The sequence below is a fragment of the Barbus barbus genome (genome assembly GCF_936440315.1).
Source record: "Barbus barbus genome assembly, chromosome: 24".
NCBI classification, from domain to species: Eukaryota; Metazoa; Chordata; class Actinopteri; order Cypriniformes; family Cyprinidae; genus Barbus; species Barbus barbus.
Genome location: NC_136752.1, coordinates 21,729,740 through 21,755,674, shown reverse-complemented (window position 1 = coordinate 21,755,674; position 25,935 = coordinate 21,729,740). Strand labels below are relative to the sequence as shown.

At 38.0% G+C, this 25,935-nt stretch overlaps 1 protein-coding gene across 1 annotated transcript in view; it reads left to right on the top strand.

The window, feature by feature from the left end:
• Positions 1 to 25,701, top strand: part of LOC306843502 (uncharacterized protein) — a gene marked incomplete at its 5' end in the record, with an annotated part of 36,541 nt that extends 10,840 nt beyond the window's left edge. Inside the window, 16 exons of the mRNA XM_079375027.1 lie at positions 6,026 to 6,169; positions 6,327 to 6,482; positions 6,623 to 6,781; positions 8,569 to 8,597; positions 8,937 to 9,220; positions 17,629 to 17,697; positions 17,797 to 17,880; positions 19,299 to 19,435; positions 19,557 to 19,748; positions 20,906 to 21,081; positions 21,165 to 21,335; positions 21,710 to 23,041; positions 23,231 to 23,272; positions 23,914 to 23,970; positions 24,089 to 24,152; positions 24,322 to 25,701. Coding sequence (XP_079231153.1) covers positions 6,026 to 6,169; positions 6,327 to 6,482; positions 6,623 to 6,781; positions 8,569 to 8,597; positions 8,937 to 9,220; positions 17,629 to 17,697; positions 17,797 to 17,880; positions 19,299 to 19,435; positions 19,557 to 19,748; positions 20,906 to 21,081; positions 21,165 to 21,335; positions 21,710 to 23,041; positions 23,231 to 23,272; positions 23,914 to 23,970; positions 24,089 to 24,152; positions 24,322 to 24,410 — 3,185 coding nt within the window. The 3' untranslated portion in view covers positions 24,411 to 25,701. The remainder of the gene's footprint in view (positions 1 to 6,025; positions 6,170 to 6,326; positions 6,483 to 6,622; positions 6,782 to 8,568; positions 8,598 to 8,936; positions 9,221 to 17,628; positions 17,698 to 17,796; positions 17,881 to 19,298; positions 19,436 to 19,556; positions 19,749 to 20,905; positions 21,082 to 21,164; positions 21,336 to 21,709; positions 23,042 to 23,230; positions 23,273 to 23,913; positions 23,971 to 24,088; positions 24,153 to 24,321) is intronic.
• Between the last annotated feature and the right edge of the window lie 234 nt (positions 25,702 to 25,935).

Here is a 25,935-nt window from a genome sequence, read left to right as displayed (position 1 = left end):
AACCATTTATTAATGATTACTACATTAGCAACTAATGAACATTTTATATGATTTATAGATTAAGTAATAAATAAATTGTTATTAGTTAAATGTGCCATAATGTATTAGTTCCCTAATAATGTATTATATTAACTGTGTTAACTAGGTCCAGTAACAAAGTGCGGAAACAAGAGTGTTTTATTGAAAACAAGTCTAGATAAAAAAAGTCAGAACACACACACACACACACACACACACACATGTTGGTTTTTGTGGTTTATGGGGACTCTCCATAGGCGTAATGGTTTCTATACTGAACAAACTGTGTGTGCTATTGCCCTACACCTAAACTTAGCCCTCACAGGAGACTTTGTGCATTTTTAGATTTTCAAAAAACACCATTTAGTATGTTTTTAAGCCTTTTGAATTACGGGGACATAGGCAGTGTCCTCATAAACCACCTTCATATTGTAATACCTCTGTCATACCCATGTCATTATACAAATTTGTGTCCTCATAAACCACATAAACATGCACACACACACACACAGAGCGAGGTTGAGACCGTGAGCCCATGAACCGTGACAGAATAGTTCTGAAAGTTTGAATTGTTCAGGCTAAATATAATCTGCGGGAAAAACTGTTCTAGCATAATTCTTAGGTATTTGTAGCGTCACATGAAAGGAAGAAGCCATTGTGATGTTGGCTGACATGCAGCCCTAGTTGCTGATATGTGTTACATAAAACAATGTCATTCCTCATTCTTAGAATACCTTGGTCTGGCCTTTTATATATTTGCCATTTGCTTTTTTCAGAACAGGTCATGCTTGAGTTTACAGGAGTTATAAAGAAGGTCTTGAAAAAAAAAAGAATAAACTTCCAAGTGTGTTAAAAAAAAAACTTTGCGTTTCTGCTCTTCTTAAGCTTCCTTCCTACCTAGTTGTCAAATACACCTGCCATTGTATATTACAAATATTGTTGTTAGCTAATTCACAAACTTTTGTTCCTCTCTTCTAAGTCAGTTAGGATAAGTGTCTGCTAAATGCGTAAATGTAAAATGTAAATGGATTATTCAACTCGGGTATGTTTGGTAATAAAAAAATAAATAAATTGTGATTTAAATCTTAAAATTTAAACTCACTCTTATTTAATATATTCAAACTATGTTGTGACGTCTTTCAAAAGCTGCTTTCATCATTGACAAATACAAGGTAACTATTGGAGGAAAAAAAAATGTAAGGAATTAATTTGTAGGTAGATCATTTCACAAGGAAACAAAAACCCAGATCTTATCAAACAGATAACTTCATAGTTTAGGCTATCATGCCTGTTTTGTTTTGCCAGACGCAGGGTAAGAGCGCTAAATTCTGTTTCTTCTTTCAAATGTGAAATTCATCTGCTGTTTGTTTATTTGCTGTTTTTTTCTGATAGACTATAAATACATTTAAAAGTTTAAATGACGACTTCTGTGTGACTTTTATATTGATAATGCTTTTTTATTATTAAGCCTGTATTTTGTATATAGGACACTTATGGTTATTAGACTCTGACATATCACGTATGACACAATTTTCTGCTTTACAGAAAAATCCTGGATGTCCTTATAAATAAGAGAAAATCCACATTTTGAGGAAATACTGTATGCTTACATGATTGTAATTTACCTTGGATGTGAAACATGGACAGTGAAGGTACAAAACATACATATTTTTGTTAGAAATCTTTAAGTATGGTTGTATTATTTTTTTAGGTAGTAGTTTATCACGATCAAAAGAAGCCAATATTTTCTTCTAATTGCTTTCCCCTTTGAATTCAGCAAAACTGAAGAAAACTGTTTATTTTGTCAATGATAATGATATGAAAAAAATATATAAATTGACACTGTTGAAATGAATCAGTTTAAACCAGATCAGTGAGTGTATGTGCACTGTAACTGATTAACATGTACAGCATTAATAACTAACAGATTACAACGGGGGGGGGGGGGGGGGGGGGGGGGGGGGGGGGCACAAAAGGGACCCAGTATTAATGTAAATACTTTAGCTAAAGTAATGTGTTTTGAGTAATATCTAAGCCAATACTTGTTCAAAGCAATTACCAAGGTTTGTATCATATTCTGCTGATTTTGATAAATACAATTTCATTTTACTTTTCAATAAATACACTGTCATTAAAGTGTTCATTTAAAAAAATACAGGAAATATTTACTTGAAAAATATTCTGAAAGCTTCTTATTGTCAGTCCTCTGTTGTGTGTGTCACGTGTTCCCGCCTCTTGCGTCCATATTTGGTTTGTTTCCTGTCCTTGTTTAATGTGATCATTAGTTAATTCTTGTCCAGCTGTATTTGTCTAATTATCTATGATTATCCTGTGTATTTATAGTCTTGTCTGTTCAGTTTGATTTCGTCTGGTCTACTCGTTACTCCCCGGTGTTCCTGTCTGTGTCAGCCTGGCCTTGTCTTGCCCTGCCGTGATGCCTTCATTAAAGACTGTTATTTTGAGTTTATCCTCATCTCGGTGTTCCTCGTTCCTCCCTGCTGTGTGCACCGTGACACTTATACAATATTTATGATATTTTTATGATTTTTTCATATGATCACAATTACACAAACAGCAGATAATATCTAATAACACAGTTTACCGATGGTTCATGGAATTGCAGAACAGGTGAACATGCAAAAAAAAAAAATCCATGTAATGCTATATTCTACCCAATCTCCAGACCATGGAAGATTAACAATAAGGTTAATCCAGCCTTTTTATCCAACCATCTGGTTGGATAAGAAACCAACCAGATGGCATCACTGTAGCATTTTACAAAAATATAGTTTGCTTAGTTTTGAAAATTTTATAAATTCATCTTTTATTAAAATGTTTTTTAAATGTTTAAATAATCTTGCGCCAAAAGTTATATGCAAATTAATATCAAAACAGAGTAGTAAGGGGATCGCTACAAGAGGTGCAACTACACAGAACTGTATAATACCAGAGAGAAAAACTAAATTTGCACAATCTACATTTTCAGTTCAAGGTACGTTGTTATGGAACAGCTTGTCAGCTGAATTGAAAATGCAAACACAGTTGAATATTTTTCAAACAAAACTGAAAAAGTGGTTCAAACAAAAGCAGATATGTGAACATTGATGGTGGTACATAGTTTTAGTTGTTTATCTTATTTTATTTCATTTGTGTTTTTTTTTTTTTTTTTAGCCCAACCAGGGACTGGGGCTGCAAATTAGCCTCCGGCTAGAAGCCTATATGTAGAGCATCGGCTGCATGAAATTGTAGCAATGTTATACTGCATTGTCCCTGTTAAATAAACTAATAAATAATCTCGAAAGCAAAAAAAACAAAAGACGTTAAAAATAATAATAAAAAGCTCTTAAGTATACTTTATTATTAAAAGGCTATTAGGTCCAAGCTACACTCTCAGAAAATAGATATAAAACATTCACTGGGGTGGTACCCTTTCAAAAAGGTACTAATACAGTTTAGGTACTAAAAGGTATCTTTTGTACCTTAAGGTTGTCACAACTCTCGGGAAGCACGGAACACGGAAGCCAGGAGACGAGGAATTCACTAAGCGAGAGTCTTTAATATCCAGAAGATCACAGACAAGGAAGACAATTCAAGGACCAACAAACACTAACTGAATGGACTGGGGCTTTTAAAGACAGGATAACGAGGGAACTAAGGAGACACACCTGGGATCAAATTAACAATTAACATGAGGGAAAAACTGGGTCACAGAACACATGGGGAGCAAAACACAACAAAAACAGGTCCATGATCCTGACATGTCACCCCCCTCCCGGAAGGTGCGTCCTCGCACCGTTGAAACATCCAAAGGGGAGGGGCGGGTGAGAACTAGGGAGGCGGCTCAGGAGGAGGACTGACATCCAGGAGGGGCCCGGCAGACAGAGACCAAGGCTGTGACGAAGGAAGGAGGAGCCAGGGAAGAGACAGGAGGGACCCGGGCAGGAGGCGCACAGCTGGACCCAGGCCACAGCCATGAAGATGGCCCACGGTGGAGCCGACGGAGGGAGGAGCCATGGAGGAGCGATGGCCGCCGAATCCAGGGGGCTGACCAACGTCGGCGGAGCAGGTGGTGGAGGAGCCCGAGGCGGAGACGGAGAGCCAACGAGCCAGGGGGATGCCGAGGATCCAGGGGGACAGGGTGGAGCCGAGGGCTCTGGCGACCGAGGCGGAGACCCGGAGATCCGCGGTGGAGCCGGAGCGACTGAGGACCCAGGTGGAGCTGAAGGGAGGAAGGAGCCCAACGGAGCCGGTGGGACAGAGCGACGAGGCGCAGCCAGAGGAGAGGAGTCCTGAGGCGATGGCGGGTCGACGCCCGACCAAGGCGGAGCCGGAGGGACGAGTGAGCCCGGTGGAGCTGGTGGATCAAGGGGTGACGGTGGAGGCAAGGGAGCTCTGAGCCGAGGTGGAGCCACTGGGTCTACGGGCCGAGGTGGAGTCTGGGCCTCGGCTCGCACATCGCGGCGGGAAATGGCTCTCCGTCATCGGTGGGCTCGGGCTGATACTCCACACTGCGGGATGATGGTGGGCTGGGCTCTGGGTCTGGAATGGATCTGGCGAGTTCATCCTCAGGGGAGACTGTGAGAGGCGATCCGTTTCACGCCAGAATCCACTCCACAAAGGCGGCGAAATCCTCTCGAGGACCATCGTCGGACGACAGCGCTCTGCACGCGGTGTTCAGGCTTCCATGAAAGAATGAGCAGAGCGCGTCGTCCGGGTAGCTGGTGGTGTTAGCTAACATCAAGAACAGTCTTGTATGGTCCTCGAGAGATCGGTCCCCCTGCTCCAGCAGGAGGAGGAGGAATTCGGGCTGGACAAAGGGATCCATAGGGCACAACGGAAATAAAAAACACTGAGAAAAAACAGAAAACAAAACGGAGGGTACAAACGGAGGTAACGGTTTAGGTAGGTCCTTCTGTTCTTTTGTACCTTAAGGTTGTCACAACTCTCTGGAAGCACGGAACACGGAAGCCAGGAGACAAGGAATTCACTAAGCGAGAGTCTTTAATATCCAGAAGATCACAGTTCACAGGCAGGGAAGACAATTCAAGGACCGACAAACACTAACTGAACGGGGGAACTAAGGAGACACACCTGGGATCAAATTAACAATTAACATGAAAAACTGGGTCACAGAACACATGGGGAGCAAAACACAACAAAAACAGGTCCATGATCCTGACAAAGGTATCGTCCCACTGACAGCTTTGTACCTTTTTTTCTGCAAGTGTAGAATGTATGTCTCATGCCATTAAGGCTGCTCAAGTCTACCAATTACAGGCTGTACAGCACCAGGTTTAAGGTGCCTTTTCTTTAGTTTTTTGTTAACCGTTTACAACAAGGATATATTACATAGATATGATACATATTTTATATAATTAATGGTTATACATTTTTGTCCCATTACAGTAAGAATCATCATGGCTATCCTGCTGACCCATGTGTGTGTTGTGGAAACTCTTGATTTTTCAGGAATAAGTATGGATTTACAGGTAAGGAAATATTGTTTTTGTAAATTTTATCCCACACAAATATGAAATGGGATGTGAACATTCCTGTCTTTTTAAACTGATATCGAATGTAAGATTATTTAAAATGTTTATTATATATAAGATATACAGTATGCAACACTGACCCCAAAAACTGTTGAGTCATGTATTAAACATTTATATGTAAATAATTATTAAATAAATACTTTTGGAATTAGCAACATTCATTTAGAGTGAGAATTTATTTATTTATTTATTATTTTACTATATCATTCCAGTTTAACTACAAAGATGGGCTAGTGCATCATATAAGACAAAGAAGTGCAGGTATGGTTCACAGTTTTGTCCTCCACTCAAATATAAATAATAGTTTTAAGTTCTATGTATGACAATAAATAAATTATTTAAATTAATAGTCTATTTGTTTTGAGAGAGCAGTTTGATATTGTTTGATTTGAAAAGTAAAGGTCTACTCTTTCACTCATGGTTACTGAAATCACGTTATGTTGTTATATGTATAGATCCAGTGGAATACATCATAGTTGTTGAAGTGAATGCATCTGAAACTGTAGCGGTCAACAAAATCAGATCTTTTGCAAACTCTGTCATACTTCCATTTCAAGTGGACAATGGTGTTGAAATTACAACTTTCAACATTTCAACAGGTGAGCCTGTCAAAACATCATGATTCTTTGGCTAAAGATCCTTCTGATGTCTGTAAATTTGCAATTAATCTATAACAAGTAGTGACAAAGTTTTATATATATATATATATATATATATATACTCTGTTAAATATTCCAGTCTTCCTCTGTTTTTCAGTGTGCTCTTTGAATGAAACACAGTATCAGTGTAAATGTGAAGGTCTGTTTGTTTGGCCGAATGACACGTGTCACGCATACGAGGTCTGTGATGACATCACTGATGGTTCATGTACATGTCTCAATGCGCTTCCAGCCGACGGACAGTTCTGCCAAGGTGAAACAAATGCAAAGTTGTGCAAAAACAATATTTCCTATTTATAATAGCCTGGTTATTATAAGCTGTAAACTTTTTCAACATTATAAGAATACAATTGCAGTTCTGCTCAAACCTTTACTGTTTGTTAATGTTTACAGAGCCACTTTCTGAGCTTACGTATGAGTATGAGACTGAAATTGAAGTAAATTTGTCTGACTTGTTCCTGGTGGACTACTTACGGAATGTCATCACAAATACCAGCCTGCCTTTCCCTCTGAACAACAACATAAACATCACAGATGTCGAAATGACTACTGGTAAGAACCTAATGTTTCATTCATGAATCATGTCAGCTGTAAATGAAACATTTGCTAAAGAAATATTAAACTTAATTACATGGCTCCCTGGAATATTTGAGTTTAATTGGGCGATTCAATGAAAACGGCTTCAGTGTTCAATTTATGGGAAGCACAAACCTTTTGCTAAATTGCTGGAATTAAAAGAAGGAAACGCTGATTTATCCAACTGGCAAGAGAAGCTGGATAAGAAAGAACTTAAATTAAACAGAAAGACATGTAACATTTTGTTGACTAACAAGTCAGTACAAAATTGTATGACATCTTATAACGTTTGAAAATATTGTTGCATTTTTCTTTGTTGTAAATAATTTTTTTTGTGGAAGATTTAAGATAAAACGTTGGCTTAATAGACAGAATAATGTACTGTTAACAGGTATTATTACAAAAAAGGCAGAGTGACTCAAGATTCTAATAAACCTATCTGGGTTTATATTGGAATATGTCAAATATTAAGTTTAACCAATAATATAAACAATTTTGTCTAACCTTACGATTACTATTACAGTGTGTGGGTTAAATGGAACAGAATTTGAGTGCAAATGCGAGGAACTTCATTTCTGGCCCAGTGACACCTGCAGGGCCTATCAGGTGTGTGATGGCATTGTGGGAGGCACTTGTGGATGTATTCAAGCTCTTCCTTCAGAGGGTCCATTCTGCCAGAGAGGTGATTTATTGAATTTGTATTACCCCTTTTTATGTTAAAGTTGAAGTTGTTAGAATAGTCTTATATAATCAAGTCTTCACTAAAGCCTGTAGTTTGAATATTTGGAATATTGAGCTATTGTTCTGAAATGTGCTATTCCCTTTCCAGACATTGATGAATGTCTGTTCAGTTCATCTGTATGTGGTCCAAATTCCACCTGCGCAGATCAATTGGGAAGTTACAATTGCTCGTGTCTGGATGGATTCACTGCAACAAACTCAAGTCTCCCCATCAGCAGCAATAACACATGTAGAGGTACACTCTATATTCAGATATTTGTAAAACAATAAGCACAATAAGCTTAAGGATAAATGTATATTTATGACTCTGACCATCATATTTTTATGTAAACTATTTTTATTTTCTTCCTGTTATAAAGATGTGAATGAATGTCTTAAGACATCAGAGGTCTGTGGTCCAAACTCTTATTGCACCAACTCAAATGGGAGTTACAGCTGTTCCTGCTTGCGTGGATTTACTGTAACAAATAGCAGTGAACCAGTCAGCACCAGCAACCCATGCAATGGTGAGCATGTAGCAAATACATAACACATCTGAAGTGGGAGCTTCACATATATTCTGAACTGCAATAATTACCTTGATTTTTTTCTTTGTGTTATAATTGACAGCTGAATTTCTGAACAATCAGTTTCTATTTGTCATGCATTATTCAAAGCTGATGTGCTTTATGGCTGTTGTCAGCCTGGACATTTTAATCTTGTCAGCAGCATGTTTTTATCATTTGTTTTATTTCAGATATTAATGAATGTCTCAACTCCTCGTTGGTGTGTGGGCCAAATGCTAACTGTTCCAATTACAATGGAAACTATTCCTGCTCTTGTTGGGAAGGATATAGTGTTACAAAGATGAATGAAACTATTAATAGCAGTAACCCATGCATAGGTGTGATTCATTTATTTGTACTTTGATGTTTTTCAGATGTAAAAAGTTCCTTTCTAATTATAGTTTTTTTTTGTTCTGTAATTAGAAAATAATTAGAAATATAGAGATATTGTTCTGAAATGTGTTATTCCCTTTCTAGATATTGATGAATGTCTGTTCAGTTCATCTGTATGTGGTCCAAATTCCACCTGCGCAAATCAGCTGGGAAGTTACAGTTGCTCATGTTTGGATGGATTCACTGCAACAAACTCAAGTCTCCCCATCAGCATCAATAACACATGTACAGGTACATTCAGATTTGTGTGTATTGCTAAAATACTAAGATATTAAAAATAATATTTTGAGAAGAGCATTAAATGTTCCTCTTCAGGAACTTGAGCTGCGTCCGAAAACGGCGGAGCGGCAGTGGCGCTCGTGGGGGTCGCAGCGGGATCTGATGGCGGTATGGGAGACAAGCGAGTCTCTATCTCTGTCCTCACCCATCAGATCCGATGACCGCTCCCCAAGACCTCCTCTTCCTCCGAGGAGGTTGACACGGGAAACGTCGAAGACGTTGCGCCCTCTCTTTCGCCCCAATATGAGGAGTTTGTGGAGGTGGTCACTCGTGCCGTGGCCAAGTTGAATCTCGACTGGCCAGCCGAGTGTCATGTCGAGCCGCAGAGAGGCAAATTGGATGAGCGCTTTCTGCGGCTTAAGACTTCGCCTCCACATCAGAGAATGCATTTGTTCCCCGACGAGTGCTCCACACTCGGCCCGCCTCTTTGTCCCCTCATCGGATTACTGCGCACATCGTCAGCCACCTTTATTCATATATAGCGCTTTTAACAATACAGATTGTGTCAAAGCCCTTTATCAAATTGGAGGATAGAGTGTCAGTAATGTATAAAAATAAGATTAAACACTCAATTTTCAGTTAAGGCATTTCATTATTGAATTCAGAGATGTCATTGTCTAGCTCAGTTTAGTTTAAATTGTATCTGCGAAATCAAATTGGTGATAATCACTAGAAATTAAGTGTCCCCAACTGAGCAAGCCAGAGGGGACAGCAGCAAGGAACCAAAACTCCCTCTTTGACAGAAAGGAGAAAAAAATCCTTGGGAGAAACCAGGCTCAGTTGGGGGGTTCAGTTCTCCTCTGGACAGGAGATTATTGTTTATTTATTGTTTACTTATTGTTTTAATTAATTTTAAATGTATTTTATTTTATATTGTTGCAATTTCTAACAACAATAGTATTATGTAGTTAGGTATTTTATTATATATTTAGTTATGCTCTTTTATTGTTCTATTGTATTTAAGTCGAGGTCTTCACTGGGGATATGTCCCCGGGGCTCATCCAGGTGTCCCGGCCTCCGCCGATGATCAGGGAGACATCATCTCCCGGCGCTGATCCACCATCTGATCTGGACACGGACTGAGAAACAGAATAAGAAAGAAACAGACAAATATTAGCGTAGATGCCATTCTTCTTACGATGTAACGAGTACATCGTGTGTTATGGGGAGTGTTCCCGGTTCCGGTTGATCTAATTAATGCAGCCTAACAATCCTTTAATGGATTTGAATAATAGAAGCGTATTAGTGTGTTATGTGTAAGGCAGGTTAAAGAAATGTTTCTTTAATCTAGATTTAAACTGACAGAGTGTGTCTGCCTCCCGAATAGTGTTAGGTAGATTGTTTGGGTGTTAAATAGGAAAAGGATCTGCCGCCCGCAGTCGATTTTGATATTCTAGGTATTATCAAACGGCCAGAGATTTGAGAACGCAGCGGACATGGAGGACTATAATATGATAAGAGCTCGCTCAGATACTGAGGAGCTAAGCCATAAGTAACAAGATTTTAAAATCTATACGATGTTTGATAGGGAGCCAGAGCAGTGTTGACAGAACCGGGCTAATATGGTCATACTTCCTGGTTCTAGTAAGAACTCAAGCTGCTGCATTTTGGACCAGCTGTAGTTTGTTGATCAAGCGTGCAGAACAACCACCCAATAAATCATTACAATAGTCTAACCTTGAGGTCATAAACGCATGAATTAATTTTACTGCATTTGACGTTGAGAGCATAGGTTGCAATTTAGATGTTTTTGAGATGGAAAAACGCAGTATTACAGATGCTAGAAACATGGCTTTCAAATTAAAGATTGCTATCAAACAGCACACCTAAGTTCCTAACTGATGAAGAAGAAATGACAGAGCAACTGTCAAGTGTTAGATAGTGTTCTAGGTTATTACATGTGGGGTTTTTAGGTCTGATTATTAACACTTCTGTTTTTTCAGAATTTAGCAGTAAGAAGTTACTCGTCATCCAGTTTTTTATATCGATTATGCATTCCGTTCAGTTTTTCAATTTGGTGTGTTTCACCGGGCCGTGAAGAAATATAGAGCTGAGTATCATCAGCATAACAGTGAAAGCCAACACCATGTCTCCTGATAATATCTCCCAAGGGTAACATGTAAATTGTGAAAAGTAATGGCCCTAGTACTGAGCCTTGAGGTACTCCATACTGCACTTGTGATCGATATGGTACTTCTTCATTCACTGCTACGAATTGATGGTGGTCAGATAAGTACGATTTGAACCATGCTAAGGCACTTCCACTAATGCCAACAAAGTGTTCTAGTCTATTCAAAAGAATGTTGTGGTCGATAGTGTCGAACGCAGCGCTAAGATCAAGTAACACTAATAAAGAGATAAAACCATGATCAGATGATAGAAGCAGGTCATTTGTAACTCTAATGAGAGCAGTCTCAGTACTATGATACGGTCTAAATCCTGCCTGGAATTCTTTACAGATACCATTTTTCTCTAAGAAGGAATATAATTGTGAGGACACTACCTTTTCTAGTATCTTTGACAGAAAAGGGAGATTTGAGATCGTCTGTAATTAATTAGATCTTTGGGGTCAAGTTGTGTTTTTTTAATGAGAGGCTTAATTACAGCCAATTTGAAAGTTTTGGGGACATATCCTAATGACAACGATGAATTAATAATAGCTAAAAGAGGATCTATAACTTCTGGAAGCAGCTCTTTTAGTAGTTTAGATCGAATAGGGTCTAACATACATGTTGTTGGTTTAGATGATTTAACAAGTTTATACAATTCTTCATCTCCTATAGTAGAGAATGAGTGGAATTGTTCCTCAGGGGATCTATAGTGTATCTGATGCGATACTGTGGCTGACGGCTGCATGATTACAATTTTATCTCTGATAGTATCGATCTTGGAAATAAAGTAGTTCATAAAGTCATTACTGCTGTGCTCTTGGGGAATGCCAACACCTGTTGATGCTTTATTTTTCGTTAATTTAGTGACTCTATTGAATAAATACCAGGGGTTATGTTTGTTTTCTTCTAGAAACTTCTAGACGAAAAGTAATCAGATCTAGCCGTTTTTAATGCTTTTCTGTAGGATAGGGTACTGTTTTCCTCTAGCTGCGCTCCATTTTCTGGGCTGCTCTCTTTAGGGTGCAAGTGTGCTCATTTTACTACGGAGTCAGACTGTTTTCTTTGATCTTCCTTAAACGTAAAGGAGCAACTTTATCTAAAGTGCTAGAAAAGAGAGAGTCCATAGTTTCTGTTACATCATCAAGTTTTGATGGCGGCTAGCAGACGGTCGGTTTAGCCAGTCTGTCTGCTTCCTGACCTGGGCCCCAGTTAGTCAAGTACGAACTCTAAGACTATGTGCCATATTTCTAGAGAGAAGAGCGGCACCACCCCAGCAGGGATGAACACCATCTCTTTTCAACAGGTCAGGTCTGCCCCAAAAACTTGTCCAATTGTCTATAAAACCTATGTTATTCTGCGGGCACCACTTAGACATCCAGCCATTGAGTGAAAGCAGTCTGCTATGAATCTTGTCACCCCGGTAAGCAGGAAGGGGACCAGAGCATATTACAGTGCCTGACATCGTACTTGCAACTTCACACACCTCTTTAACATTATTTTTAGTGATCTCTGACTGGCGAAGTCGAACATCATTAGCGGCGACGTGAATAACAATCTTACTGAATTTACGTTTAGCATTAGCCAGCACTTTTAAATTTGCCAAGATGTCACGCGCTCTGGCTCCCGGTAAACAATGGACTATGGTGGCTGGTGTCTCTATTTTCACGTTCCATACAATAGAATCGGCAATTACTAGAGCACTTACATCAGATTTCTCAGTGGGTGCATCACTGAGTGGGGATGTTTGATGTTCTGATCGGAACGGAAGAGCGGTGTTTTGACCCGCAACTATGCCGCCTCACTGTCACCCAGTTGCCCTGCTGCACGGGCTCTAATACCGGAACCGAACAATGCGCATGATTCGCTGAGCTAGTCGCATCCAAAGCCATATCTACAGCCCTCACATTCTTACTGTCCTCAGTTAAAGTTTGAATGCTTGTCTCTAGTTCTAAAATATTCTCTGTTAGCCTAACTATATCCCTGCATTTATCACATGTGAATTCCTCATCGCCGACAGAGAGAGATAAACTATACATGTGACATGAAGTGCAAATAACAAGAGAAGGAGAAGACATTACTCACCGTGATAGAGGAATGATTTACTTACCACTGTTGTTTGATGAACTCGTGAGTACAAACGGAGCGAGAGAAGCATGAAACGAAGCGAGAAAAAAGAAAACAATAATAGACGCGAATAGAAATGCGAGTGGAAACACGAATGACAAGGTAACCGGCTAACGAATGCTAACACATGGCACACGCGTTGCACTCGCAGTTTTAGATTAAAAGCGAACAATCAAATTAGTCAGATTAGTTTGATAGATAATATCAGAAATATGGAGGGAATTAAGTTATATTTTATCAATTTTAACAACAGAGAGTGATAGTAAAATTCAGCAGAAAAGCGAAGCTTCACAGAGCTACAATTGCAAACCTCTCAGCAGAACGGCAGACAGGAGCAATTGAGCAGTCAGCGCTGGTGGGCAAGGGGTGCGCGGCAGCAGGTCAGGCTGGCTCGTGTCTGCACACCATGGCAGTGTTGCAGGCATACCAGGCTGACCTGCTCAAGGAGTTAGATGAGGGTGAGGGATTCAATGCAGAGGATATTAGTGAGCTCCGCAAAACCTCTGATTTGTCTCTCTGCACCACCAAGGAGTCTATGAAATAATTTAATCAGAAATACATTTAATCAGAAATACAAGATACTCTCAAGTCTCTATTTGAGTGAGAGAGGACGCTGGCTTTGTTCGCCGCTTTTCCACTCGAGTTTCAACTGTTATGGTAGTTACAAAGCTATCTGAATGACTGTAATCAGTAAAATCCGTCAGAATAATAACTAGTTTGTATGGATCTTACCGACTCTGATGATTTCACTTGGCTGGTAGTGGTTGGTAGCAAGTGTCTGCGGCTAGCTGTGTAGCTAACCAGTCACGGCTTCTCCTAGCTCTGCCTGCATCATCAGCGCTCACAGCTCCTCGTGGTGCTCACCGCGATCAATATCTTCTGGTCTCAATATCTCCAGCTGCGTCACGGATGATTTCTTGGTGCTGAGTTCTCCTCTTGCTCTGCATATTGCCTCTGTGGCTTGAGGCTAATAACAGACACTGTTATAATGATCCCGTGTCACTGGCATAATGATCTACTCGGCCACTCAACTGATGGAATATAACAACTATAACACTCCTTTATGTATATCAGTCATTAAAGAACTTGGACTCCTACGTCAGCCCCGTTACATCCACAGAAGCTTTCGGCGAAAGTTTGTTTACTCCCGGTCTGGTGACACCATCCCTTCCATCTGGGCAGCTGTGTGCCCTGTCGCATCTCTTCCACGTCATCACAACACTGACACTCTGTGGACTAATAGCACTGGAGATACTGCAACAGCGCCACACATGGAGATAGACAGAAAACGTGGAGTGGATTTTAGCCTACTTCGGCCAGTATCCTGCTTCCAAGCAGACCCTCAGTCGGTGGATTGTGGATGCCATTAACATTGCCTACGAGTCCTCTGACCTCCCTTCGCCGATGTGAGTCAAGGCTCATTCCACTAGGATTGTGGCGGCCTCCAAGACCTTCCTCGCAGGTGTCCCAATACAGGACATCTGCAATGGTGCGGGATGGTCTACGCCCCTGGCCTTTGTCAGGTTCTATGGCCTGGACATGCAGGCCACCCCAGTCTCTTCCGTCCTCTCGCAGCGTGGATATCTTGTTTCCCTAACGTTTACGGATGCAGCTCGAGTTCCTGAAGAGGAACGTCTCAGGTTACATATGTAACCCTAGTTCCTCGAGGGAACGAGACGCTGCGTCTCGATGCCACAATTCCGGCATCCCTGTCGGCGCTTGCTTAATTCCAGAAGCTGACGCCGGTTTCACCGCACGTGCTTTTGTACCAGTTGGTCATTACGTCACCTCGCCCGTGACGTCTCGCCCATCCATTGGACAGATTTCACTTGTATTCAGTGCCGGTTCCCCTAGCATTTTTGGACGCAGCATCATCTTCGAGGAATTAGGGTTACATACGTAACCTGAGACATTCTTAATGCAAATTTTTCAGCATCTTTGAAGGCTGAAAGAATTTATGGGCACAAGAGGATATGCTAAATTTTCAAACCAAGTCATTTCAGTTTTCTTCAATTCCAACAGTACCATGACCAACAACAGTTACTGCTTCATTTAAACTTCACTCTGTAATATGGCAAAGTATGATAGTACGGTTATATCATTGGTTAAACTTCAATGTCTTCTCTTTCCAGATATAAATGAATGTCTGTTCAGTTCATCTGTCTGTGGTCCAAATGCCAACTGCAGAAATGAAATGGGAAGTTACAATTGCTCATGTCTGGGTGGATTCACTGCAACAAACTCAGGTCTCCCCATCAGTATCAATAACACGTGTACAGGTGCATTCTATATTCAGATATTTATAAAACCTTGAAAGTTTTGCTCATGCCTGTTACTGTAAATTTATGCACGCAGTGCATAAGGATAATTATATTTTTAATACTCATCAGATTTTTAGGTAAACTATTTTTAATCTCTTCCTGTGAAAAAGATGTGAATGAATGTCTTAAAACATCAGAGGTCTGTGGTCCAAACTCTTATTGCACCAACTCAAATGGGAGTTACAGCTGTTCCTGCTTGGGTGGATTTGCTGTAACAAATAGCAGTGAACCAGTCAGCACCAGCAACCCATGCAATGGTGAGCATGTAGAACATATATAACATGTAACAAATGTAGAACTGGGTTCTACTTTCACATATGCTTAATTTCAATAATAACCTAGCTTTTTAAAATTGAACACTACAGTTCTGAAGCGTCAGTTTGTATTTGCCCTACATGATTCAAAGCTGATGTGCTTTATGGTTGTTGTCAAACTGGACATTTTAATCTTCTCAACAGCCATATTTTTTATCACTTGTTTTATTTCAGATATTAATGAATGTCTCAACTTCTCGTTGGTGTGTGGGCTGAATGCTAACTGTTCCAATCACAACGGAAACTATTCATGCTCTTGTTGGGAAGGATATAATGTTTCAAAGATTAATGAAACTATTAATAGCAGTAACCCATGCATAGGTGTGATTCATTTATTTGCATTATCATGATTTTTAGATGTTGTTCAAATTTCTAATTACATTTTTTTGATGTAATTACAAAATTATTGAGATATTGTTCTAAAATGTGTTATTTTCTTTTCAGATATAAATGAATGTCTGATGAGTCCATCTGTATGCGGTCCAAATGCCAACTGCACAAATGCACTGGGAAGTTACAATTGCTCATGTCTGGATGGATTCACTGCAACACACTCAAGTCTCCCCATTAGCATCAATAACACATGTGCAGGTACATTTTATATTCAGATATTTGTAAAAAACTTGAAAGTTTTTCTCATGCCTGTTATTGTAAATTTAGGCACAAAAAGCATAAAGAAAAAATTATATTTATGACTTGACCATCATATTTTTATGCAAACTATTTTTTATCTCTTCCTGTAATAAAGATGTGAATGAATGTCTTAAGACATCAGAGGTCTGTGGTCCAAACTCTCATTGCACCAACTCAAATGGGAGTTACAGCTGTTCCTGCTTGCGTGGATTTACTGTAACAAATAGCAGTGAACCAGTCAGCACCAGCAACCCATGCAATGGTGAGCATGTAGAACATATATAACATGTAACAAATGTAGAAGTGGGTTCTAGCTTCACATACATATATTCTCAACTGCAATAATTACCTTGATTTTTTCTTTGTTATAATTGACAGCTGAATTTCTGAACAATCAGTTTCTATTTGTCATGCATGATTCAAAGCCGACATAATTAATGGATGCTGTCAGACTGGACACTTTAATCTTGTCAGCAGCCATGTTTTTATCATTGTTACCATGTTTTATTTCAGATATTAATGAATGTCTCAACTCCTCGTTGGTGTGTGGGCCGAATGCTAACTGTTCCAATTACAATGGAAACTATTCCTGCTCCTGTTGGGAAGGATATAGTGTTACAAAGATGAATGAAACTATTAATAGCAGTAACCCATGCATAGGTGTGGTTCATTTATTTGCATTTTGATGTTTTTCAGATGTAAAACTTTTTTTCTAATTATAGTTTTTTTTCTGTAATTAGAAAATTATTAGAAATATAGAGATATTGTTCTGTAATGTATTATTCCCTTTCCAGATATAGATGAATGTCTGTTCAGTTCATCTGTATGTGGTCCAAATGCCAGCTGCAAAAATCAGCTGGGAAGTTACAGTTGCTCATGTTTGGATGGATTCACTGCAACAAACTCAAGTGTCCCCATCAGCATCAGTAACACATGTACAGGTACATTCTATATTCAGATACATATAAAGCCTTGAGAGTTTTTCCTCATGCCTGTTATTGTAAATTCAAGGACATGGTGCATAAAGATAAATATTTTCTATGGCTTTAACAATCAGATTTTTACTAATTTTTCATCTCTTCCTGTAATAAAGATGTGAATGAATGTCTTAAGATATTAGACTTCTGTGGTCCAAACTCTCATTGCACCAACTCAGTTGGGATTTACAGCTGTTCATGCTTGAGTGGATTTGTTGTAACAAATAGCAGTGAACCAGTCAGCACCAGCAACGCATGCAATGGTGAGCATGTAGAACATATATAACATGTAACAAATGCAGAACTGGGTTCTACCTTCACATATGCTTAATTTCAATAACCTAGCTTTTTAAAATATATTGTCAATTTTCTTCAATTCCAATAGTACCACCACCAACAACAGCATCAATAACAACATCATCAACACCACCACCACCAACAACAACACCAACAGGTATTCACAGTAAAACAGGGTTCTACCTTCACATATGCTTAATTTCAATAATAACCTAGCTTTTTAAAATATCTTGTCAATTTTCTTCAATTCCAATAGTACCACCACCAACAACAGCATCAATAACAACATCATCGACACCACCACCACCACCACCACCAACAAGAACAACAACACCAACAGGTATTCACAGTAAAACAAAATCTGATGTTTGGTTTCATGCAGGTGCAAACAGAGTCCAAACGGCAAGGCAAATGGTAAATCCAGGAAACACGGGCAAGAATCAAAACACTAGAAAAACACACAAGGCATGAGACTATGACAACAATGAGGGTTCCATATCGCAGCTAAAACTAGGAGAGTTATAAATGATAGAGTTATAAACAATACTGGAACTAAACAGAAAAACACCGAATGGCTCGGTAAGGCAGCTAACATTACGGGAGTGATAAACGCAATACAATACTCAGCCCAGACAGAGAGGAAGTTCAAGGCTTATAAAGCTTGTGTAATTAGTGCAATCAGCTCTGTGATCAGAGCAATGTGAGATTGGTGACAGCTATGTGTCATCAGTACAATGGATGATGGGAATTGTAGTTCGTGGGTGAAGTGCAACAGTAGTGTGGTGCAAAAGTCAATGTGATGGAGGAGTGACCTCTGGTGGTGAGTAAACGGAAGTCCATAGACCAGATTCATGACACAATGCATGTCAATAACTAATAACAGGAAATATGTTTTTATTAATTTGTGGTGTTATCATGAATTAATGTTTCTTGGGGGGGCATCAGTGTTCTTCTTGTGTAACCCCTCTGACTGGTTAGTATTTGTATTGTTTTATGATTAGAGATTGAGGGTTGTTGCTTAAAACTGTTGATACATTATGCATAATTGTGCACTTATTTACAGTTATTGGAATGTCAATGACAATAAATCAGAATTTTGACATCAGTCTTACCGACCCTGAAAGCAAGACTTACAAAGATTTATCTGGACAAACTGAGTCAACAGTGAGTATTCTGTGCTTCATTCTTAATGAAATGTATTGTTTGTGTAATTTGTTTACGAAAAAAATAGTTTGAATGCTATTTATAAAATGGTTATATCCAGTCCTTGATTATTGATTGATCAACAGCTGTGTTTTATTCACAATAAAGCATGGCAATGACCGCTTCACTCCACGGTTCTGTGTATCACTGACCAATCAGAATCATGGACTAATAGTTTTATATTACTTTTTATTTCATTACATTTTTGTATTTGTTTTTCCTTAACATCCAGCTGACAGTCAGAAACAGTCCAAATATACTATCCAAAATCTAATATCCTCACATGGACATAACGTTGTAACATGTATTAATACACACAATTACTTTATTTAATTGTATTATTTGAAAATAATGCTTGGCATTTTTTACAGATTAATCTAAGTTATTCTAATAAGCTAACTGGCTACATTATTGGTTCTACAAGCATCTTTAGATTCAGGTATGATCTACCATTTACATTTTCAACTCTAAATTCCAATTAATAACTGCTTTATCAAACAAATACATTGTCAATACATGTCTTCAAATTGGTCTGGTTTGTGTTTTGCTCCATAGGCCTGGTAGTGTTTTAGCAGACTACACAATAAGTGCAACATCCAACAGCCTTGATTTTAGAGCAGCAAACACACAGATTTCTGGCTCTCTAAGGGCACAAGGCATAGATGTAGCTGAAGATGCTTTTGCTCAAAGTGGTAAGCGTAGCCAGTGCCTAATCTAAAACCTTTCACATTCTCTAGTTTCATCATATTTCATGTTATTGTTTGGGTTTAGTTTTATGTTGGCTGATATTAGCTGTATGTTTTTTATTTACAGATCAAACCGTCTTCACAGCAGATCAGTTATATCCTCTGCAAAAGGTGGACCTGAAATGTAAAGAGCCAGACTTTGCAAAGGGACAAATAAAATGGACATTGAATAACAAAGATCTTGCAGAAAACACAAAATATTTAATTTCAAATGACAACAGAACTCTCACTATGAAAAACGCTAGTGAGAGTGACAGCGGTGAGTGAGATAACACTTATTTTTGCCTCATCTATGATATGACATAGCAAAGTGCCTGACTGCTGATTGTTTTAAATAACAGACTGCTGTAAAACCGTGCCACAGTTTGTTTTATGCACATTAGCATATTGATATACTATAGCATATAATTATATGAAATTATACTATGGCATAGATTATGAACTCTTCAGCTAATCGAAATTAAGCTGTTTTCATAGTATGCTAATGTCATAAACATCACCTCATTGATAAAGTTTTGTTTTACGAGCAAATAAATAAATACATTCTAAAAGGTGTGAAGTTCTTTCATGTTTAGAAACCTTGTACAGTAAACAAAACATACTCGGTATACTAAATTTGCTTAATACATTGATACTGTAGTGTTTTTTCCCCCCATACACAGGTCAATATTCATGCATCATACAAAGGAATACAATACCCTATATTCAGTGGCAAAACATCATTATTCAACAACGCCCCAGTATCATTGTGGGAGATAACTACCGTGTTTTTCCATGTGATGGCAGCAGTTTACAACTGAAATGTTCTGTTGATGTTGGCTACAATATTGAGTGGGTCATGGGTGGAAAAGTACTAAATTCAGGTTGAACATACAAATTTATGTTTTGTTTTTGTTTTTTCTATAAATGTTATTGAGTGTAATTTAATCTTTAATTCAATTCTCCATGTTATTAATGTTTCCTAGTAAATCCATTTCTCTTTTTATACAATCAGGATCTGACAGTATTACATTAATCTATACTACTCAAAAAGGAAATTGTACAGAAGAAACCTTTACATGTCGTCTCAAGGATTTTCCACAACTACAGATTTACAGTTACAGCTATAGCAGCGTCACAGTTAAGACAAGCCTGGAAGGTAAGCCTTCAGTTTCTCATTCTTTTCAGCATTAAAGTGCTTTTCACTGTTGTACAGTTGAATAGTTTTAATTAAACAGTAGATATTTTTTTTGATCATTTCACAACTGATTCTGGTGTTGACTGTTCTGGTCCTATTATTTACTCATTTGACTCTAGTTATTTACGACGTGTCTACATAGTGTGCAAGATTGCAAGGGTACTTTCAAGTCCCAAAATGCACAAAGTGTAATGTGATGTTCTATCATTTTCCTTCTGACATTTAATCAAATACTTCAGATTATGACTGTAAAAATGAAGAACTTGGAGTTGGAAAAACAGATGAAGTGAAGACAGGAGTCTGTGGAACAGGCTTTAAAGGCACCATAACTTACAAATGTGAATCAAATGTTTGGAAACCAGTAGAGGACAACTGTGTACTTGAAGTTATCGACAACCTTAAAAACAAACTCGAGGTAATCTATTGATCATGTATCTACCTACAATGATCTGGCCCTTTTAGAGGTTTCTAATATTTGTTTTGTGCTTTTCAATTTAGTCCTTGACTGTGTTGGAGATGCCAGGCTTTATGGCTAACCTCAGTTTTGCCACATCAGAGTATAATATTAATATAACCCAGTCTGCTGCTACTGTCAAAGCAATTGTTGACATACTCTTTAAAATTGCTGACTTGTCACAAACTACTGTCATCAGTGAAACAGTGATGGGGGTATGTATATTCACATTTAAGCTTATAAAATTTAATATGTAGACATTTTATGCTTATTGAATTAAACTAATGTTTAGTTGAGAGAAACTATTGATAATTAATTTTACTTACTGTAATTTTGTATTGTGATAGCCATTCTCTCCATTAATATGGATTAAACCTGTTCATTATTATATTATATTAAATGATATTAGATTATGAGGAATTCTTTATAAATAATATGGCAGATCATGTTTTTATATTAGGTTATAGTAATATCTTATAATATTTTGTCTTAGTAAATTATCCAAATATCTTATACTGTATATTAAATATTTCCACATTTATGGGCTAAAATTCATAATTTAATACAGAATTTTATATTACATTTCCAGAATTTCCTGAAAACAATGGACATTATTGTATCCGGTAATGTCAGTGATACATGGAACAAACTGAACAAAGGCAACAACACACAAAACACCAGCATTAAACTTCTGAGCGCTATTGAGAATATAAGTGACCGTCTCACAGATGAGTTTGATATTTATGAAACATCCATTCAGCTGAATAGAACCGCAATTAAAAGCTCATTCAATATAACATCAGCACTGCCAAACTCAACTACAGAGATTGTGATACCACAGGTTCCTCAAGAGACTACCATAACCATCATAATCTTCACAACTCTTGACAATGTCCTACCTTCTCAAGGTACTAATGACAGCAGGAAATCAGATGTGCGCATCAATGGAGATGTGGTTGTTGTTAAGGTTAATGAATCCCTTAACAACATTTCTTTTACATTTGACATTACTAATCAGTCTTTGGGAAATCCTCAGTGTGTCTTTTGGAACTTTAGTCTCAACACATGGGATTCCACTGGATGTGAAGTAAAGCAGACCAGCACTGGCAAGATTACATGTGAATGCAACCACACAACCTCTTTTTCAATCCTAATGTCACCGTTTTCCATTGATCACATAGCCTTAGCCTATATAACTTACATTGGCGTAGCTATTTCGATGGCCAGCTTGATTATATGCCTCATTATTGAGACTATCATATGGAAGTCAGTAAGAAGAAATGACACATCCTACATGCGACATGTCTCAATAGTCAACATTGCCGTGTCCCTGCTGATCGCAAACATCTGTTTTATCATTGGAGCTGCAATCGCAGACAAAGAGCAGCCAACCACAGAGGCTCACTGCAATGCACCAGTTTTCTTCATGCACTACTTTTACCTGGCTATTTTCTTCTGGATGTTAATGTCAGCACTGTTGCTCTTTTATCGTACAGTCATGGTCTTGTCTCAAATGTCAAGGGCCAAAATGATGATCATTGCCTTCACAGTCGGTTATGGTGCACCTTTGCTCATAGCGGTCATCACTGTTGCGTCAACAGCTGGACATCAAAAGTATACTTCCAAACAAGCATGCTGGCTGAACTGGTCTGACTCTATGGCTCTGCTGGCATTTGTGATTCCAGCTCTCACTATTGTAGCCATAAACCTTGTGGTTTTGATTGTGGTTCTGTACAAGATGTCGAGGAGAGGAGTTGGTTCTGCAACTCAACCAGATGAGAAACATGCTCTGGTGGTCATTGCCAGATGTGTGGCCATTTTGACTCCTATCTTTGGTCTAACATGGGGATTTGGAATTGGAACCATGGTGTCACGGGAATTAGGCATTCATGTGGTGTTTGCACTCCTCAATTCACTGCAGGTACTATTTTATAATGTCAATTTTATAGTAAGATTACATTTTGTGTATCTATTCAAATTTCTGCAATCCACTAATACTGCACATTAATTTATTAGAAATGCCCATTTTGTTGTTGTTGTTGTTGTATTTTAAAATTGAACCATATTGCAACTGATACCTTCATGTATTTTTAACACTTCTTTCTATTAGGGATTCTTTATTTTGGTGTTTGGAACACTTTTAGACAGCAAGGTATGAGTTTACTTCTATTGTACAGAGCTTAAGTAAAGTTGTTATTAAAAATGTAATTTTGAATTGAATGTAGGTATCTGCCATAATGTTATGTATAAACCATTGTTTTGTATGAAGTTATGTATAAATTTGACAACAGTATATCAACTGGGTGGGGTTCATTTACACTGTTACTGATTATCCTGCTTATGTAAATGCCCACCAACTATGTGAACATTATGTGAATATTGGTTTGAGTTGAATATATTTAACAATTTTATCTGTAAAAAAAACAATAGCCCACTACAAACAATTATCCTAGCAGCAATACAGACACTGCAACAGCATTACAGTAATATGACTATCAAAGTTCGTACCAAAGCCATTTTTTATTACAATCAATAATTTCAGATACTGCCAGCTGCGTTTGTATGAGGATAAGATCAAAAACTTGAAAAGCATGAAAGTAGAACCAGTTGCCATGAACAATATTATGGAAATGAATAATGAACAAATATTAGGAAATATGTGGCCACTGAAAGGCCCAAATGACAAATTAGAATCAAGTACATTTTCTAATTTTCAGAGAGCTGTGTAATAAGCAGACATTTAAGAACCTTTCACAAAATTTCTAGATGCTAATTAGAAGTCTTTGATTGCAGGTTCGTGAGTCACTACCAGGGAAATGGTTGCTACAGAAACTTTCAAGCCGTACCAAGGTAAATGCCATTCTGTAATAACTCATACTTATATGAGCTCTTTTACTAGCTTTTATCCCCTTCTTAAATGTTTTTACATTGATATACATGATTTATTTTGACTGATATCTCCCTACAGAGCACCAGTACAGGATCATCATCTACATCTGGCCTGCCTTTCTTGCAAAGGACGCAACGGAGGCGTAAGTAGATGGCATATATGAAAGCTAATATTTATGACTATATTTTCAATTGGATGAATCTCTAATGTTGTTACACAGTATTTCTCATTTGGATAAATGTGACTGCTAAATAATTTAATGTGAATACAATAGACACTTCATTGAGTAAATTGCATCCATCTGTTTTCAGATGTGTACAACGTATCCGAAGCCAACCTTTCCTCAGCAGTTACATCTTCAGACAGCTCCAGTGGCTCATATGCTAATATGAACACTTAAAGTGTTTCTGTTACTGCATGTTTGAATTATTTGTTTAAAATTAATATTACAATATGCCTTTATAATGTATTGTGTAACGTTCTGTGAATGCAGTGATTGGTGTATGGACTTTTATCTTGATTTCTTCTTTTTTTTTTTTTTTTTACAAATGAAGAGTAAGTTTCAAAGTTGACTTTTTCAATACTGTTTTTCTGCTCAGTTATGATAAATTCCATTGGTTTCCAAAATTTCTAAGTGTTACTACAACATCACCAATAATGAAATGCCTCTTCATATTGTATTTATTTAAAGCTGCAGTCTGTAAGTTTGGCTTCAGCACAGATGAATCTAATGCTTTGAGGTGAATGTGTAGCTGTCAGTCACCGCACCAGTGAGGATGCTTATTGTACTTCAAAAACACAGATTCAAGCCTATGTCTTGGATTATATGACCGAAATAAGAATTTTCACCGTATATTGCCATCTGAACAAGTAAGTAACAAGTCTGCCATGTTTGTTCTGACCAACTGAGGAAAAAAGTATTACCATAAATCGCGCTGCCAATGGTGATTTAATCTAAAGATCGGTTAGCTCATATCACATCAAACCGTGCAAAGTATTATTATTGTTATAGCCTACTTTACTCTTAAATTATTAATGATGAAAACATCAGCATTGCGTGACTATAGTGTGTATTAGTGCCCAAACTTGCTTTTTGTGTTTGATTTTGACCCAGCAAGCAATACAGAAATACAAAACGAGTTGCTTAAGATACTTAAAGCTGCAACTTTTTTTGGTTAAAAATGATCCAAAATCAATATTTGAGCAAGTATATAACCGGCAAGTGTTCAAAACTCTCGCCTTAACTTAGCCTGATTCACAACGGTTATCTTATAATAATGTTTTCTAATTTGAGTGGTACGGGTAGGTTTTCGCGGTAAATTCGAGCATGGCACTGTGTCATTACGTCACGTCTGTAAACATAAAGAAGTTGTCCCGGCTACTAGGCTATCGCATGTGAGGACATACTGTCTTTTGACATTTAATATAGTCTGGGCATGTACAAAATCTATGTCAACTTACTTAGCTATTTGCCTTTTGAAAAAGTGAGGCAATACTTTTCTGTTTCTCTAGCTTCATCTTTCTGGTTGTGCCAAGCAGACTACAACAAATTTGTGTTGCTGCTGAGACAGACACAAGAAAGACTGCTAAATTCCCTGCCTGTTTGTTTAGGACCGCTATCAGCAGACGGTGTACCGTACTGTTCCATTATTTTCTCCTTGTCACTAAAAGATGTCTGAAATAAACATTTTAAAACAAAACATTGGTGTGTATGGCTTGAATTACAATGATTGTAATGTTCGTTGTCGGAAGTCAGAAACAAAACGAAACACCTTTGTGTGCTGCTGAGGGAAACGCAACAGTTCTGCTTTATTTCGAATTATTTTCCAAATAGAGCAGAACTGTTGCGTTTTCCCCACAGCACACAAAGGTGTTTCGTTTTGTTTCTGAATTAATCTGTCATTATTATTTTTTTTTTTCAACAA